Source organism: Elgaria multicarinata, chromosome 8, assembly GCF_023053635.1.
Source record: "Elgaria multicarinata webbii isolate HBS135686 ecotype San Diego chromosome 8, rElgMul1.1.pri, whole genome shotgun sequence".
Classification (NCBI taxonomy): domain Eukaryota; kingdom Metazoa; phylum Chordata; class Lepidosauria; order Squamata; family Anguidae; genus Elgaria; species Elgaria multicarinata.
The window spans coordinates 93,957,323-93,976,539 of record NC_086178.1 but is presented as its reverse complement, the minus strand read 5'-3'; the positions used below and the strand labels follow the sequence as shown (position 1 = coordinate 93,976,539).

The 19,217-nt window shown below is 41.3% G+C and overlaps 1 protein-coding gene across 4 annotated transcripts in view; it reads right to left on the bottom strand.

Annotated features, from left to right (window-relative positions):
* Positions 1-16,377, bottom strand: part of RUFY2 (RUN and FYVE domain containing 2) — a 35,986-nt gene extending 19,609 nt beyond the window's left edge. For 2 of the 4 annotated variants that reach the window (XM_063133038.1, XM_063133041.1), the window contains exons 1-8: positions 16,276-16,377; positions 12,629-12,802; positions 11,763-11,880; positions 9,168-9,269; positions 7,649-7,772; positions 4,024-4,085; positions 1,897-1,962; positions 538-607 (exon numbers count right to left, since the gene is read on the bottom strand). In XM_063133038.1, coding sequence (XP_062989108.1) covers positions 538-607; positions 1,897-1,962; positions 4,024-4,085; positions 7,649-7,772; positions 9,168-9,269; positions 11,763-11,880; positions 12,629-12,802; positions 16,276-16,375 — 816 coding nt within the window. In that variant the 5' untranslated portion in view covers positions 16,376-16,377. Of the gene's footprint in view, positions 1-537; positions 608-1,896; positions 1,963-4,023; positions 4,086-7,648; positions 7,773-9,167; positions 9,270-10,938; positions 11,019-11,762; positions 11,881-12,628; positions 12,803-16,275 lie in introns of those variants that run through there. The other 2 variants (XM_063133039.1, XM_063133040.1) reach the window with 2 other exon arrangements.
* Positions 16,378-19,217: the final 2,840 nt, after the last annotated feature.

Sequence of the window (19,217 nt, the reverse complement as noted above, 5' to 3'; positions counted from 1 at the left end):
TTTCCAAGGAAAAAGTCTGACATTCTAACCACTATATTGCACCCACTCAGCAAATGAGAGTCAGCAGAAGGCAACATCCATCAGCTAAGGTATTTATAAAAGAGCGCAACCTAGGAAGTACTACTGCTTCATAATTTTAAAGGGCTTGTAGGGAATCCTGCACAAGACTCACCAACATTAAAAATGAAAGCTGTTCTAAGTGTGAGGCACAGACTGATGCAGAGCAAGATCTATCATGTACCAAATGACAGAGCGGTCATATATAATTTCAGGACTATTATTTGTGAAAAACTGTATGCTTAATTAACTGGATCAGGATTCTATTTAGCTAACCACAGCTGAATGAAGAGCAGAATATGTAGGTGTGCAGAATATAAGGGGGAGCACCCTTTCAGCACACCTTTCATGCTCGCCAGATGCTCTGTAATCCCCAATGCACCATGGGAACAAGGTTGTGTATACTGACCCATATGAAACAAAAAATCCTCAAATTCCACTAAATTCAGCATAAAGTTATACATTGCCAAAAGATAGTACCTCTTCAATTAGTTTAGTATTTGACTTCTCTAGTGAATCAACGCGGGTATGGAGGCTGCTGACTGTGCTACTGAAAACAATAAAGAAACCCTCATTAAAAATTACATCCCAAATCACCTATTTACAAAACATACTGCCACAGATAAATGCAGGCGGGCACCACCACCTCCACCACTCTCCCTCAAGAAGATACACTCCATTAGTTTTCTTTTCAGTTGACGGTCAGCGCATTTCCCCTGCATTACTGGAACTGACATTGCTATCACGCTAAGGCCCGTTACGTGTCACCTTTCATCCTTCCCTGCCTCTCTCACGATCCAGATGATCTGTAATTTCGGCTGCTGTTCTGCAGTGAAGTTAATAAAAATCTGTGCCTTTCGATGCAATCAGTTGTTCAGACTCTCAGCATCACCTCACCTATAGCCGCCTTTGCTTATAACTTAATAACAAGCCAATTTCTTTCTAAGAAGCAATACTAAGGGTGCAATCCAACGCATATTTACACACAAACAAGTCCTACAACATGCCTGACGGGGGCATGCTAGGAGTTTGGGACTTTTTTCTGCCTAAACATACATGTGATTGCACCCTAAAAGTTTTAATAATAAAGCTCGGGCCAACTGTCGAATGCAGTTCTCTTTGCATCCCAACTTTAAGCATGTTTACTCAGAAGTCCCAACAAATTAAATGAGACTAGGATAGTGCTACATATTTCAATTTTTTGCAGGAAATATCAGTGCTACAGTGGTGTTTTCCACAACAAAGACATATAGTATGAAACTAGATTATGCATGAACAGCATGTTTAAACAGCTATGTACACATAGTCTAGGAAACACACACAGGTGTTTAAAGAAGTACATTTACACATGTTTTACTTCCACATTTTACGACTTCCTATGGAAAACACCAGTATAACACAAATATTTACAATAACAATTGTTACTTGTGATGTTGGCCCTGCTCCTAAATAAATATGTTTAGGATTGAAGCTTTAGTCTCCCTAGTAACAGAACAGCAAGTATGAAAGCATTAAATATCAATCAATGAAAAAATGATTTTATTGTGATAATTTGACTATGATCAGACAGATGACATGGCAAATTCCTCTAAGTTTGCCCAGGTTTAAAAGAATAACAGTACTGTGATGGACAAATCCCTTGAAACATTGCCACTTCCAAAACCTCACCAGCATCTCTATCTACTAGTTATATGATACAACCATTAAATGGAGACAACCACAACTACAAGGATTTAAATGCCTGCTACTGTACAAGAAAAGGCATCTTTTAACCAGAAGAATTACATTTAAAACAGATGATGCCTCTATATATTAACACATGCCTCTGCATATACTTACTTCAGCTGCCGGTTTAGTTCTTCAACATAATTCTTTTGATCCAATATAGCAGCAATATGGTCATTTCTAAAGAGTTGGAAATGTATTTAATTAGACATTTATCAGAGCCTTAAAATGCTACATATGAGCAGGAGTGTTTTAAGTCAAGTGAAAAGAAGGGAGAAACAATTCTCAGGATGCTGAATTTTTTTATTGTAGGTTGTAAAGCTTTACAATCTACAATAAAAAGTTCAGCATCCTGAGAATAGTTTCTCCCTTCTTTTCACTTCATTGGATGCTTTTCTCCCCGCTTTTACTTTTAAGTCAACAATTTTACAGGCAACTTGCTGTCCTCCAGATGTTTTCGACTGCAACTCCCATAACCTCTTACCATTGGCCCTGCTGGCTGGGGTTGATGGGAGCTGTATTCCAAAACATCTGGACAGCACTAGGCTGCCTACTAAAGTTAGATTACTGCAACACACTGTACCTGGGGCTGCCTTTGAAGACGGTTCAGAAGCTGCAGCTTGAGCAAAATGCAGTGGCCAGATTGATACCAGGAACTGGAAGGTTCAAACATAGAAGACTGACTCTATCCCACTTGCATTGCCTGCCTGTATGTTTCCAAGCCCGATTCAAGGTGCTGGTTTTAACCTATAAAGCCTTACACGTCTTGAGACCACAATACCTGATGGAATGCCTCTCCTGACATGGACCTACCTGTACACTATGCTCAACATCTAAAGTCCTCCTCCGGGTGCTTACTCCAAGGGAAGTTCAGAAGATGGCAACAAGGGAGAGGGCCTTTTCAGTGGTAGCCCCCCAACTATGGAACAATCTCCCCGACAAGGTTCGCCTGATGCCAACATTGTTATCTTTTCAGCACCAGGTCAAGACTTTTCTCTTCTCCCAGGCATTTAACAGCATATGTTGAGTTTTGGGTTTTTTTTAACTGACCCCTGGATAGTTGATACGTAGTCTGTTTTCATGCTTTTTTTGGTTTAAAATTTTGTATATTGGTTTTTAAATGTTCAGTGTTTTTAATCTTTGTAAACTCAACTTAATAACTATTGTGCATAGTTTATAACAGCTTTCCCCACTCTGGTGCCCTCCTGGCCAGTGGTCAAGAATGTTGTGAATTGTAGTCCAAAACATTTGGAGGGCAGCAGATTTGGGGAAGTCTGGTTTTAAAAACCCGTTTTAGAACTGCAGAATGGACTGAGAAATTACTCCTCCTTTCCAACACTGCGTCTCTAGGAAATCGGGGAGTTCTTTACATAAGGTTTAACATGGATTCCTCCTAATACACAAGTCCAGTGACCACAAGTCCAGTGACCAGTGACCATCAGGCACCACCATCTTGGGGGGGGGGGGTTAGATGAAGGCAGTAATTGGCGAATGACTACTCTTGCAAGACTTTAAGCGTTGGCACTAATGCGGGAGGGGAGAAAATGTTCCATTTGCTTTCCACTTCAGGCAGCAAAGTGTTGTGGGTCCAAAGAATCTTGGGCACTCTACACAAAACTACATGGGAGAAAGTACCATTTAATTCAGTGGGACTTTCTACTGCATAAACACGTATAGGAATGAACTGTCAGGCTTGTATTTCTCCTCTGTTGCTAGCTTATCATGCAACTTGCATTGATCTTTTGCGTTATTTTCAAATATTTTATTTCACCACTGAAGTCCATACAACCTAAACCATAAACTATACAGAATGGAGAAGGCAAAATAAATAAGGGAAGGGGGCTCAGAAAAAAAGTGGGGAGCTGACCTAAGATTTCTCAGATTTGAATTGTAATGAAATCAGTAACATTCAGTTTATGTAGATTCCAGTAAAATACATATATTTGTCCTCTCAGCAGTGCAGATAAAACAAGGCAAGTTGATCTTTTTACCACCCACTACCTCTGTCTCCTGCCCTTGGAAACCCTGGTAGCAAAATGTGCACCCCACCCACTTTTTAAAGCATTAAATAGTATAGGTTTAATAGAAATATTAAAAGAAATAGGTTGGATCCAAAGGTTCCCTTCTTCCAACAGAAAGAGTATTCCAGCTGAGAAGGAATCTCTGGATCTTTCCCAATATACTGGACCTTTCAACAATTTAATTCAACATGCTAAACCTCAAGGTTCACAGAAAACACACCTTTCTTTGCTTTCAATATCATCTTCATTCTTTAAATACATTGAGAAATCAATCACACCGACCTAAGAAGAAATAGATTTATTCATATTTTGCAAAAACAAAACAAAACAAACAAAGGAAAGCTAGGGTGTAATTTTCACTCCGTTGAGTTCAATTTAGTCACCAAGTTCAACTGAGTGAGAAATTCCACATTATATATATTAACCAAGGCAGGATCTACACTACTGCTTTAAAGCACTTTATAACAGTTTTGGCCACTGGTGGGGCCCAGGACACACTCCATATACAGTGGTCAAAACTGTTATAAAGCGCTTTAAAGCAGTAGTGTCGATCCGGCCCATGTTATTCATGTCTTAGTACATAAGTAACTGTACAACATGACTGAATGCTGAAACTTTTCTAGTGTTAAAAAGTTTAAGCAACCATGTTTAGGTTATGATACCAAGCCAGAAGTATGCCCAGGGAACTTGTGTGAGTGTAGTGAGGCATACATTAAACTTCCAAAATTGCAGTCCTTGTGCACTGCACTTCAGACTTTTGTGCACTGCACTTCAGACCCCAAACCCATAATGACGTTTTCTAGATCGAAGTGCAAGTATACTATTTTGAGACGTCCTGTCTTAGCTTTGAATTCATACAGGCACTACAGACTTATTTCCTATGAAATCATGCACTAAAGGGGCAATTAAAACATAATACATGGAAAGGAATATGTGAAAACGTTACGTCAGAATGCAAAATGTATTTAGATTTCCTGGAAGTGTCCTTAAGATGCAGCAAGCATGTATGGGTTTTCTGTACATTATTTATTTATTTATTAAATTTATATACCGCCCATAGCCGGAGCTCTCAGAGCGGTTTACAAAAGTTAAAAACAGTGAACATTAAAAAAGTATACAAAAATTTAAAACCATCAAAAATATAAAAACAACAGTACATAAAAAAGTATCCATTTAAACAGCCGTTTATTTATTTATTAAATTTAATAAATGTCAGGTACTTGTCACTGGAAATGTGCTTTTACAAGTCTTCATTCAACATCATATTATTTGTGCATGGATATAGTATTTACCTAGCTTTCGCCCCCTCCCCAATTTCATTGTTTGCTTTTGACTGCAGAAACTACATTCCAAAATTGTGTGGGGAAAAGCAGGAAAGCCATCATCTTTTACTCACTGAAGCAAAGGTCTCCATGAGAGCTGACTCTATGAACCCTACGAGGAAAGGTGAGGGGGCACACAGAAATGGCCTCTGCAGAGCCTCTGTGGGACCAGGTTCCACACCCATGTATTAATGCTTCAGTTGCCCATTCCATACTTTGAAAACTATGTTGCAGTAACTCCTTTAAGATATAGAACACTAACCAAGATATATTCCCTCTTCCTGGCAGCAAAACACTGAACTACACATACCCCCAAGCCCTTTCAATTTAATACACTCTGAGGGCTGAACATTATGGTACTATTTTTACTGCTGGAAGACTTGCAGAATACCTACACAAATGCGGGGGGTGGGGAAAGCTGTGGTGTACTTTGCAGATGAACTCCACCAATATTTTTCTCTAGAAGCAAAATGTTATGAATCAACCTATTTTTATGTTTTCATTGTGCTTCAAAAAAGCAAGTTTGTTTCATTTAGAGAAGAACCAGCCTTTGGTTTAAACCAGTGGCTCCCAAACTTTTTCAGGTCACCGCCCCCTTGGTTCCACAAACTCATGCCCAGCGCCCCCCTACCCTACACTATAAAAATCATTATTCGGAATAGTGGTTTTCAACGACCCACCAAGGAAGATAATAACAATAAAATTCAAAACAGTAACAATTAATTGAATACTTTATTCAAAATCCAATTGGTGTGCCCTGTCATGCTGGCTGCAAACAGAGGCGTTCGCTCTCGTTTCCCTCCCTCCCTCAGCAAGCCTGGGGCTGGTGCTTCCCATTTAGAGGGGATTCTAGGAGTTGAAGGACTTTTTTCTGTCTAAACATGCATAAAATTGTGCCTTTAACTTATCATGTCACACTAGCATGAATACAGGAATCAAATAGGATTTCCTTCTTCAGTGGAACACACTTACTTAGGAGTAAGCACCATTTTGTTATAGGAAAGGATAATGTATTTTAATTAAAATTTTAAAATAATTATCTGCCACCTGGTACAGAGTTTTCCTATGGAAAATCTGGCTGGGACTGAAGTAGAGGGGCACTAATTTTACTGTACTTATTGTCTTTAAATATGGTTAAATATCCCACAGTTACCTTGCTATTCTATTTCTACAATTCATTTTCTCCTGTTTTTTCTTCACCCTCTCTTCGTTTTCAGGCTGAATCCTATGCACATTTACCTCAGAGTAAGTTCTATTGATCTCAGAGGGGCTTACTTCTGAGTAGACATACTTAGGATCGTGTTGCAGCTCCGTTTTTATGGTGACACAAGATACACACATACCATGTTTACCAAAAGAACGCTTGAAAAATGGGGGTTGGACACCCTGAAATAAGCAAGGGCAGATAGGAATGGTTTCAGCAAGCATTCTGGAATAAGGTGCTGCTGAATCTTCTTTAGCCAGGAAGGACCTGGGGAATTGCAATTCTCTCTCCCTCCCCCTTTTCTTTTCTCTCCCAATCCTGTTGTAGTCCAGATTTTTTGGAGTGGGTGGGAGCACACACAGAGACACACAGCATATCTCTCTCTCCAACCCCCTCCCTCCAAGCCCCCCCCTCTCTCTCCAACCCCCCCTCCCCCCAAGCCTCACAATAGCTGCCGGGCTGATTAGGACAGGAGGGCAGCAGCTCAGAGGGGAGATGGCCCCAATCTGCAACTCCTGACAGGGGAAGGGAGCCTGGTGATACCTTGCAGCAGCACAAGCAGTCCTGCTCCCCACCCAGCCTGCCGGTTGACTGCTGTTCTTGGCAGCTGCTCTGCCGCCCGCCATCCTCCACATGCTCCTTCCTCTCCACCACATGGCTGCTGTCCCGCCTTGTGCAGCAACTATCGCGAGAGGTTTGCCTGGGCAGCTTGTAGGAGGGAGCAGCTCTGGCCGAGGGCGGTGGTGGCTCCAGCAGGAAAGAAGCCCTGGGCCCTCCTAGGCAGGAGAAGAGTGGGCAGAGCAGCTGAATTCGCCGCTGTTTCCTGCTCTGCTGCCTCCTGTGGGCGCTTCCCCCATTCCCTACTTCTGGTGGGGCCGCTGTGGGCTTGAGACAGGAGGAGAGAGCGGCTGCGTGAGTGAGCAAGTCCTTCCTGAACAGGAACCGTGTGGGGAGAGCAGCTGAATTTGCCGCTCTTTCCTGCTCGGTCCCTGGGTTTTAGGCCCTTCTGGAGAGACCATCTCGAGCGCCCCCTGCCGCCCCTTTGCCTGTTAGCACCCCCTGCCAGCGCCCCCCTGCCGTCCCTTTGCCTCTTAACGCCCCCCCATGCAATCCCACTGCCTTCAAGGGGGCAATACCGCCCACTTTGGGAACCACTGGTTTAAACAGATTGATCCAAAACAGGAAGTGATTCTTGCCTTTTAATGGTTTTCAGTATTCTGCATTTGAGTCTGTTCAGCTCTGTCTTATCCTCTGTAATTTTATTCAAAAAACTTAGATTTCAAGGCTAAGTATCTGATCATAATTTCATATCCACTTACTTGTGAATCCAAATCTTCTCCTTTTACACACAGGTTTGCATCTATTACATTTAAACCAACGAGCAACCCAACAATAACTGCTCCTTCTTCTTCCATCATCAGTGCATGATATTCATAAAATTCACTGAAAAATGGGTTTTCATAAGACATTTTAACACATTTTAAATCATTTTTAAATCATCACTCAATCCTGTAACTGACATTTTCAAGCCTCTTAAAGTCTCATTTGCAGTGCAATCCTATGCATGTCTCTCCTCGGACATAAACCCCATGGAGTTCAATGAGTCTTATTCCCAGGTAAGTGTGAATAGGATTGCAGCCTTGATCACTGATATACTCAAGGGGCCCAAAAGCAAGACACATCATAGTTAACTTACAAAGAATAAAAGTTACGAAGTAACAACTTACAAAGAATAAAAGTTTTCCCCATGAAATAAAAAGAATAAGCTTTTTATTTTATTTTTAAAAGGTGCAAGCTACCCTAAATCCTATTTATTTCCACAGGAGAAACAGCATAAACAATTTAAAATTGCTTAACTACCTGGATTATAACACTCTAATACTCGAGGGTAATGGAGAGTAGCCTGAAGCTTAATGTTTAAAAACTGCAAAGGTGATGGGGTCAGGGATAGTTACTCAAGTAGTATTTTACTCAAAACAAATGCCACACATGTACACCACAGCTTCTGTAGGTCTGCCACCCCAATGTTCAGGGCATCTAAGCCTCCTGAGTTGTATCCCATGTGATGGAAAAAGTACAAGTTGTGTTCCATAAGAGTTTGCACATTCCACTAGCAGTTGCACGAGCAGAATCAAAACATTGTTTTTGACACTTGCGCAAGGATTTCCACAAGTTGCAGTTTTGCTCTGGCAGAATTATACCACTGGATATAATCCCTTGTCCAGAATAGAAAGTTCCAAAGTAAACAACAACAAAAACAAAAAATTGAAAAAAAAAAGTTCCTAATTTAAAAAGTTGTACTATTGCATTTTGCATTGCTTCTACTAATGTCAAACTATATATGTGATTTAGTTGTAAGGTTGTTTATGGTATTGGCTAGAAGTGAATCAATAGCTTTTTTTTTCTTTTCTTTTCTTTTTTGTCTCCTTTTTTTGTCTCCTCTTTTTTTTAATTTCCTCCCTCTACTTAGATTGAGAAGTTGTATCAATCAACTTTTATTTTTTCTTCTTTGAGTATTATACATATTCATAGAACTGTTGGTTTGATATTAATTATTAAGGGTTTGTTTGTATTCATTCCTGTTTTTGTATCACTTTAAATAAAATTAAATTTAAAAATTAACTCAATTTAGGTAACAAAAGAAAACAAATTGTTCGGATATTCTGTTGTATAAACAATTCGAAAGACATTTTTTTTAATTTAATGAAGTCAAGATAACTATCTTTACTGTCATATTTCTTAGCAGTTAGAGTAACATATGATCCAGACGTACAATTCTGGTAGCAGTTACAGCACTGACCTTAATTTTTCTCATAAAAAATTGGAAAGGCAACTCACCCAAGGAGATCCTTCCGTAAGATGAGATATCGCAGATAGTCAGCCATCTTTTTTTGCATAAGTGCCAGTCGTAACCAAGCCCGAGCACGTCCTAATGAAGTTCTGATAAAAGAAGGGAATAGCTCAGAAAACAGCCACACATTAGTCAGACATATTGTTTTAATGGCAGCCAGCAGGTTTTGATGAAGTAACAATCACTTTGTATTTCCATTTGGACAATGTCATTCAATAAGTCAAGATAAAACTGGCTATGGTTTAGATAAAAAAATTCTGATCGTTTTATCTGACATTTGAAAAGGCCCTTGAGGCATAAAAGAGAAGAAACGTTGCCATGTATTTATCTTGGGCAAATATTTAGAAATATGGAGCCTGGCATAAGTAGAAGCTGGATTCTCTACATTCAGACTTCAGACCCAACCCAAAGACATTGCATTTTAATTTTGCCTAAGAGCTATGAAGTTACAAGGAACTTTTCATAGCAAAGCTTGTGAAAATGTCAACAAAAACATCCTAGATGGAAAAAGATTTGACTTTTAAAGGGTATTGCTGCTGGATACCACACTAAGAACAATGGCGAAAATATAAATGACATGCATACCAAAGAACCTAGAACTAGTTCTCCAAAACAATTATCCTATAACCACTTACCTGACATTTTATAGCTATCCAAAATTCGTATTTTTATACAACATTCTAATCTAGCAAAGCATCGTGTTTGAAACTCCTAACTCACTCATTGCCATCTTGAAAATGTGTGTGGAGATCAAGCATGGTTTTTAACCTAAGATATAAAATTGCACCCTGAATTTAATTCCAATGTTCAAGCCAGATCATACTGAGTTTTATTTTGAATTTTCTTCACCCTATTTGAAATCGGATGTGAGGTTAATTTTACATTAGAAAATTAAAAAGAGAGGCCGCCCTATAATTGTTGTGGTCATCATTTGCTGTGCTTTAGCTTACGTTTATTTAACAAAGAAAAATATTTCACTCTCCTTGATCTCCCAAGGCTCAATACCAACATTAAAATCACTTCACTGGCTGCCAATTAGTTTCCAGGTGAAGTATAAAGTGTTGGTTATTACCTTTAAAGCCCTAAATGGTTTGGGTCCAGGCTACCTGCGGGATCACCTTCAATAATACAATCTGCCCTGCACACTCAGGTCCTCTGGGAAGGGTTTACTCCAGTCAGCCACAACTAGGCTGGCAACTGTTACCCAGAGGACCTTTTCTTCTGCCACCCCCAGACTGTGGAATGGCCTGCCAGAGGAGATTCGTCAGCTTAAAGCTCTCTCTGAGTTCAAGACAGCCATAAAGACTAGTCTCTTCCGGCAGGCCTAGACAGATGAATTTTAAACGTAAGAATTTTAAGATGCTGTGATTGTTATTTTAATATTGTATTGGTTTTATATGCTCTTTTAACTAATTTTATGCATTATATTGTATTTGGTGTTGTTCCCTGCCTCGATCCAGAGGGAGAGGTGGGTAATAAATAAAAATATATATTATTATTGTTATTATTATTTCTAATAAAGGGATTTTAAAAAATATGAATGCTGGAGATATAATGGATCACATGCAATTCTGGTGCAAATCAGAACAATTCAATCCAATTTGACTGCCTTTTCTAGAACTGTTATCTAATTGAATAGTAATCTTCTACTGGGATCTTAGCCATGCACAAAAGGTACCTCCTCTGTCCCCCTCCCTTTCTCCCCACTAATTTAATGTTTTCTCATTATTTAAAAATCTTTCTTTGTTCTTTTCATACCTGAACATAATTCACTAAAGAATGTTGACTGGGTAGGGAAATCAAGAAAATAAGTCTTCATAAATCAGGAAATATGAAAAATGTATTTTCTTGACTCTGCACTATTGAAATCTTTGTAAATCTATTAAATACAATAAAATATTAACTAAGATCAGCAGTGTGTTTTATAGGAACTAATGATAATAAATGCTGTATGACATAAGAAAAAATTGAAATTTTCTGATTATTTTAGATTCTCATAGGCTATTTAGATGAATGTAGAGACACTTGCAAATACATTACACATTTCTCCGTTTAGCAATAAAATGTCAAAGTTCGCTACCATGATCTATAAGCCTACGATAACAGCTTTTCAACGTCAGACTTCCTCTTCAGTCATGATTCTTGGACAGGGCCATGACTCATAGGAAGAACGCAGGGTTTGCATGTAGAAGGTCCTCAGTTCAATCCCTTCGTACCTCCAGGCAGGATGCGGGGAGGAGGAAGACTCCTGTCTGAAACCCTGGAAACCCACCTCCAATCAGTGTAGACAGTTCTGAGGTAGATGGAGGAAAGTTCTGCTTGGTAGAATTTCTTGTTTCTTGCAAAAGGCAACAAAGAGCCCACTCTCTCTTTTCACATAACTTTCTGGTCTCAATAGCTATGGTAGTAATTTTATTTTATTTGAAATCCTAGGAGTTTAGGAAGGCTAACAGAAATTTTAATCCTTAAAGTTAGATCCCTGTTCCTTCAGATCTCATGGTTTACATAAGCAAAGCAAGAGAGCCGGGGAGGCATTTAAATAAGTTACATACACTTTGTATTTTAAAAAGTATACAACTTACTTGAGACCAGGTAAGTCTCTAACGCTAGCAGCGATTTCCTCAGCTTCTGGGTACAGCTTTTCCACAAGCTCCAGAGGGCCCCAGATTGTTTTATTGTAACTTAGAAAAGATTTTTTTACTAAAAGGAGGAAAATACAATATTTGACATTTAATTTCTGTTTTATTTTCTCACAGCATTTAATACAGTTACTATCTAAATAACTGAGTAGGTTAAACGTTATTTACAGATATTTACTGGAAAGCCATATAAAGTACAAGGAACAGCTGTAAATATGTTTAATATTTTACACTTATAGAGCCTCAACCAATTTAATCTGGTATACCAGTCATTCTCCAAAAACACTGCAGCTAATCATGAAACTAATGTTGTGAGGCAGTCCATGTGACAAAGGATGACAAAAGATGAAAAAACAAAGATGAATGAGCAAGTCAAGATTATGTCCCAGGTAATGAACAAAGGATAGTAGCAGAGGCATGAGAGCTAATGCCATGAATGGAACTTCAAGGAAGTAAAAACCTCCTGCAAAAAGTAGGGGATTTCAATTGCCCTCATCAATACTGATAAACCCAAGCAGTCCCTTGGATTGACTGGGGTGGGGGAAGCCTACAGTGTACTTCCTGAACCAATGAAACTGAACATGAGCTGGCTGGTAAGTTCTATACTGTTCCTTTATATAATGCCAAAACTTGCCTCACAGCACAAAACTGTGAACCGCCCAGAGAGCTTTAGCTATTGGGCAGAATAAAAATGTAATAAATAAAATAAATAAAATAAAAAATAATAAAACAAAATGGCTAATCTAAGATGACTCACACAAGTCAAAATAAAATATTGAAAATCAAGTAAAAAAACATGCTATTTGTACCTTTAAGGCCATGTTTCAGGCAGTGCTCCATGACGACAAAGAACTGTTGCAGAGGTGGATAGTCAGAATCAAGAGTTCGGCCAAAGCTTAGAGCTGATTCAATGAGTCCCTTGATACTTAATTTAGCCATATTCAATAAATTTGCTCGTTCAACAGCTGTGGGGTCTTTCACAGCTTAAAAATAAAACAAAAATAGTTTTTGAAAAATTTGAGAAACATTCAATTAATTCAAATTAACGCTTTATTGATCAAAGAACAACAATCTTGTTCAAATCTATAGTCACAAATGGAAGGGGAAAAACCAACTATGATGAAAGCATCATGCTAAGAAACATGAATTGTATCTGCATGGAGCTCTACCCTGCAGGAATAGGATATATTCTTAGTCCTGCAGCATTGGCAGATGTCCTGTTCTAAATCAGCGCTTGGAACATCTAGCACCGTTTGGCATCCCCTGAGGTGGATTTCCATTAGGTATTTGCTAGGCTTTTTGCTTTCTCTTTGTGTGGGAGACATCAATAAAATTCACAGAATTCTCAAGATGTGACCACATAATAGATCTGTGAAGTAATAGCATGACATTTTCCAACTATTTAAAAGGGCCTAACATTTTGCTTTCATTTTTAATAATTACAACGCACCCAACTGATTATTGCAGTGAAGTAACCACAACAGCCCGATTCACACGTCACAATAATCTGGAATTATTTGTTTGCCATAATGTACAAACCTTGACTTCCAAATCTGGCTTGTCAGGGGAGAGACAAGCCAGCATTAAGAACATAAGAAGAGCCATGCTGGATCAGACCAAGCGTCCATCTAGTCTAGCACTCTGTTCACACAGTAACCAGTGTGTGTGTGTCAGCCATCAGGCAATTTGGGGCAAGGTGTCACCAGTATGCTCATGACATCCAGCTCTATTTCTCTGTAACATCTGAATCAGGAGAAGCCGTGCACGTTCTAAACCAGTGCCTGGATACTGTTATGGCTTGGATGACGGCTAATAAACTGAGGCTGAATCCTGATAAGACAGAGACCCTGTGGGTTGGTGGTTCCCAGGTCCAGGAATTGGGGTGTTTGCCTGTTCTGGATGGGGTTGCACTCCCTCTGAAGGAGCAGGTCTGTAGTTTGGGGGTGGTCCTGGATCCATCCTTGTCACTGGAGACCCAGGTGGCCTTGGTGGCCTGGAGCACCCATTATCAACTTCGGCTGGTATACCAGCTACACCCATTCCTGGACAGGGATAGCCTAGCTACGATCATTCATGCACTGATAACCTCATGATTAGACTACTGTAATGCACTCTATGTGGGGCTACCCATGTGTGTGGTTCAGAAGCTGGAGCTTGTGCAGAACGCAACAGCTAGGGTGCTCATGGGGGCATCTAACTCTGCCCATGTAAAACCTGTGTTAAAATAACTGCACTGGCTGCCTGTTAGCTTCCGAGCCATGTACAAGTTTTTGTTATTATCTAGAAAGCCCTAAACAACTTGGGACCAAGACACCTAGCAGACCGCCTTCCCTTATATATACCCAGATACACTTAAAATCTTCAGAAGAGGTCTTGCGAGTCATTCCAAAAAGAACAGAATGTCCTCACAAAGAACCTTGATGGCAGGCCTTTTCTGTAGCAACAGCACCCTCTGGAAAACCCCTACCTCATGCAGTTTGGGAGGCAGAAAATGTAACATCCTTTAAACACCTCCTGAAAACTTATCTTTTTAGACAAGCTTTCAATGGACTAACTTATTCTGGTTTTATATTATATTTACAAAGATTTAATGTTTAAAATCTTGAACTTTTGTTTGTTATGATTTTAACTGTAAACTGCCCAGAGAGCCTTGACTATTGGGCTGTATAAAAATGTAATAAATTAAATTAAAAATAGACAGGAAAAGGGTTTAAATCCCCCCAATTTACCTGCCAGTTCTCTGCTCCTGATAGCAGCTTTCTCTAACCTGGTACCCTCAATTTCCATCATCCCCCCAGCTAACATGGCCAATGGTCAGGAAAACATCTGGAGAGCACCAGGTTGGGGAGGGCTATCTTATAGAGTTGTAGGTATTATTAACATAATGTAGGTGAACCTATTCAAACATTTTAAAATGCTACATAAGTGCTAAGAATTTTCATCAAACAGCCGGCAAAGGAGTAATAAAGCTGGGACTTAAGCCAAGAATGTATTCCAGGAGAGAAGTGAATAAGCACATTTCTGATGATTGTATAAGGACCAGGTCTGATTTAACATGCCAAACATTCACACATGGACCATGTTGATGCTTGTGGTAATCACTGCTTGTCCAAATAACAAACTGGAGTCCAGCAGGATCAGACAGCCCACTCCAAAAAGAATATGGTAGCATGGGGGGGAAAGTACCTTCTCTCTCTCTCTCTCTCTCTCTCTCTCTCACTCACTCTCTCTCTCTCTCACTCACTCTCTCTCTCTCTCTCTCACTCACTCTCTCTCTCTCTCTCTCTCTCTCACACACACACACACCTAATTTAGGACTACAGTATTAGGGCTGTGATTGCAAACACTATATTACCTGGAAGTAAGCCCCTTTGAAAACAGTGTTCAACTTCTTTGCTTTTGGGGCAGCTGCTATGGGGACATGATTAGCTGCACCAAAGATCACAAGGGGCGGCTTCAGACAACCCCCTTCTCGAGCATTTGAAGCACCCAAGAGGCCCACGGAGTCTAGCGATGCCTCGCCCCCGTGCGCTCTCTGGACATGCCCCATGCCCCACGCCCCCCTCCCCAGCTGCGCGTTCAGCACAACCTGAGTAGCCCGGAATCCCTCCCCCACTCACATGGAAGAGCTCTATGCGCCTCTGGCCGAATACTCAAAGGGCTCCCTCCCCTGGTCGTGTGACCCTTTTGAACACGTGTTCCGTTCTTTATAACATAAATATTTATCTCATGGATGTATGAAACAGCACTTCTTAGTACGGCCCACGCGTTGCTTAGTGTCACCAGTCTCCCGTGGTGATAAAGCTCTGCCTCATACAGGCTTTTTCATTCGGAGTCACTATTCCCTCTTGAGCGACCATTTGAGAACGTGAAAAAGCTGTGTGGGGGCGGTATCATGAGGTGTCCCGGGCGAGGACCCCTAACGTCTTTGCACAACCAGCCCGTAGCCATTTTACGGCCGACCCACTTCTCATTCGGCGTATCTAGGCTAACAAGCAGCTCTTGGGTCCCATAGAAGAACCGGGGTGGTGGTGGTGGGGCGCTACCCGTGTTTCAACCCAGGAGCCTAAGCGGGGTAGAGGAGATGAATGGGCCGAGAGAGACTTTTTTCGAAGCGGCCTCAATGACTAATGAGTTTCCCACTCAGGTGCCCACAATGCAGGAGAAGCACCAGGGGGGGAGGCGTGTTAGACCTGTTGTTTGCATCCAACAGCAACTCAAGGGGCGGCCTTAGCCCCTTCCTGTACCCGCCGAAGAGGGAGCGGACTTATCCCAACGCAGGCAGTAAACCGCGGAGGGAGGACCCAGCTCCAAACCACGACCAAGCCGCCCCCACCCCTCAGGAAAACACGGTCCCCCCCAGAGCCTCGGACCCAACCGTTAAAGGGGAATAAAAGGCGCCCTCTGCCTTGGGCTTTGCTCCCGGCGGGGGCCGCCGCCGCCCTTCCCCTCTTACCCATGGCCAGCGAAGAGCAGCAGCTGCCCGAGCAGCTCAGTGCGGTCCCAGCCTTTGCTCCTTTCACGGCCCTTCTCCAGCCCTCCTCATCCTCATCCATCTCCGCCTCCACCCACCTCCTGCTTCTCCTCCTCCCCTTCCCACACAGTGTCTCGCCCGCTGCGCCCCTGGCGGCAGGAGGACCCGAGAAGCTTCGCCGGCGGGAGTGAAGAAGTGCCAATACCGGTAAGGCGAAGCGAAGCGTTTCTGGGAAGAGCCAGGGCCAAGGCTGCTGCACGCAGAGCTTATCCCTGTGTCATCTAAGTACAGCGCCCATAGTTAAGCTAGGGAATTCGCTACTACGAAGACGTAGTTATGGCCACCAATTCGGGTGGCTTTAAAAGGGGCTTAGATAAATTGTATTATTGCATTTATATCCCGCCTTTTTACCTCCAAGGAACCCAAGGCAGCGTACAGAATCCTCCTCCTCCTCTCCATTTTATCATCACAACAACCCTGTGAGGTGGGTTGGGCTGAGAGCCTGTGACTGGCCCAAAGTCACACAGTGGGTTTCCATGGCTGAGTGGGGACTAGAACCTGGATCTCCTGACTCCCAGCCCAACACTTTAGCCACTACACCAGTGCCTACTAGTCCTAATAGTTATGTGCCGCTATCTCCAGTAGCAGAGGCAGTAAGCCTATGTACACTGCTGAAGATTATGGGAAGGAGGATGCTGTCATACTTGTGTCCTGTTTGTTGGTTCCTTGTCAACAGCTGGTTGGCCACTGTATGAACAGAATGTTAGACTAGATGAACTCTTGGTGTGATTCAGCACGGTTCTTCTTATGTTCTTGAGTTGGGGAGGGGAGCAGTTGCTTCCCCATGAACCATAATCCCCAGAATCTGTTTTCATTAAAAAAAAGTCTCAAGCCAGGGGTGCAGCAACTCATGCTAGGGCTGGGGAGTAGGTTTGCTATGCCTTTCCCCCATCCCTGGGGCCTTCCTCCCGGTCACTGACTGTTTGATGGGTTTCCTGGAGTTATGCAGCTTTCCCCCCATTCTAAAAGGCTGAAATGCATTACTGATAGTAAGAACTTTAAACTAAAATATGCTGGAATTTTTGGCCTCACCCATCAGTGGAATGAACTCCAAGAGCGTCTCTGAATGGAATGCAGCATTTGGGCTTAAAGAAGTTCTACAACTTCTAGCCAACAGCCAAAATGTGCAGTCACTATTCTGCGTATTTACTTTGTTAAAAAACAAAACAAAAACTAGCCTTTGCTTTTGTGATTCCTTCAGCTATCCATGATAGGATTATTTAATATGGATCAGTTTTTCCTTAAATCTAGTTCACATAGGAACTGCTTTCATCCTTTCAAGCACATACCTTTGAATGAAAATTAGGGACTCTGTTTCACAAGTAATGGCTGTTAGGACCATCTAAAATATCACAAAGGAGTGGGCACATTTTTATTTTTCCCCCCTTAATGGACCAGCATTGTTACCTGCAATGTTTAAAAACTATTTAAGTAAGTAGAGTGAACAGCCAAGTTGTATGTATTAATGCAGAGCCTAGGACTGTGGACTTAATGTGGCTCCTTCCACCCCCTCTCTCAATAAATGCCATTTCTTGCCCTTATGATCAAGTTTCTCCACAATAGTAACTTTAACACATGGGGTGGGGTGGAAGTCCTGTTTGTGATTTGTTTCAGAGAATTATCTCTAAACCCTCACAAAATACAGTAAAATACATTATTTTAGGCAGAATCCAAAGACTTACTGATTCTATCATTACTTCATCTAAGATTCCTTTTGTCTTTAAAAATTCAGAAGTCCTCACATTTTACACTTTGTATTAACTGAATTTTATACAGGGTCATACATAAAAAGGGGGTTTGAAATATAAAGCATCTTGCTTCCAGCCCATTTTTAAGTATCTTCTCCCCAAAAATGAACATTCTACCTTCCACACCAGCATAACAGAAACGTTGTAAACATACAGAGCTGAAGTGCCCCCTTCCACTCTTGAATAGAGAGCACACACATCAGCAACGAACTTCCTGTTATTGCCATTACTAGGCAATCCAGTTTTCCTGTTCAAAGAGGTTCATATTTTCCATGTTAAACAGATATACTACTGGCAGATAGTTGATTAATCCAGCCATTAGATTCATCAAGTATATGTCAGTAATATATTGTTTCTCCAAACTGGAATCCAGCACTAGGGCGCAAAAAAAAAAAAAAAAAAAAGGCGCTTCCTCATCCGTAATTGGTTAAATGAGTTGATTGTCAATATACTGTATGACATGAACTTTGATGCCCATTTTCCACCTCTGTCCAGGTTGTGACTACAGCAGGGTGTCTGGAGCCCTATGCATTCCTTTGGTAGCAAGCCCAAGGGCTCATCTACACCAAGCAGGATATTCCACTATGAAAGTGGTATATAAACGGCAGGAGCCACACTACTGCTTTATAGCGGTACTGAAGTGCACTGACAACTGTTGGGGACCATGGCATATCTACACCAAGCAGGATATAACACTATGAAAGTGGTATGAAAGTAGTATATGGTATGTGTCATGGTTCCCAACAGTTATCAGTGCACTTCAATACTATAAAGCAGTAGTGTGGCTCCTGCCTTTTATATACCGCTTTCATAGTGGAATATCCTGCTTGGTGTAGATTTACAATGCTCTCATGGCGGCTTACAAAAATATTTCTTGACAGTCCCTGTCCACAGGCTTACAATCTAAAAGACATGACACAAAAGGAAAGGGGATTGGGAGGGAGGAGGAGGGGGGATGAGCCCCTAGTGCTTGGTTCAACAGCACCAAGTCCTATAATATGGCTGAGGCCCTGAGAGACTATTTAAAAGAGAATGCCCCTCTAAGCAGTTCCAAACTTTCTAACAAAATAGCAAAAGAGGAGAATAATGAGAGTCCAATGGACAAGTTCTTATGAT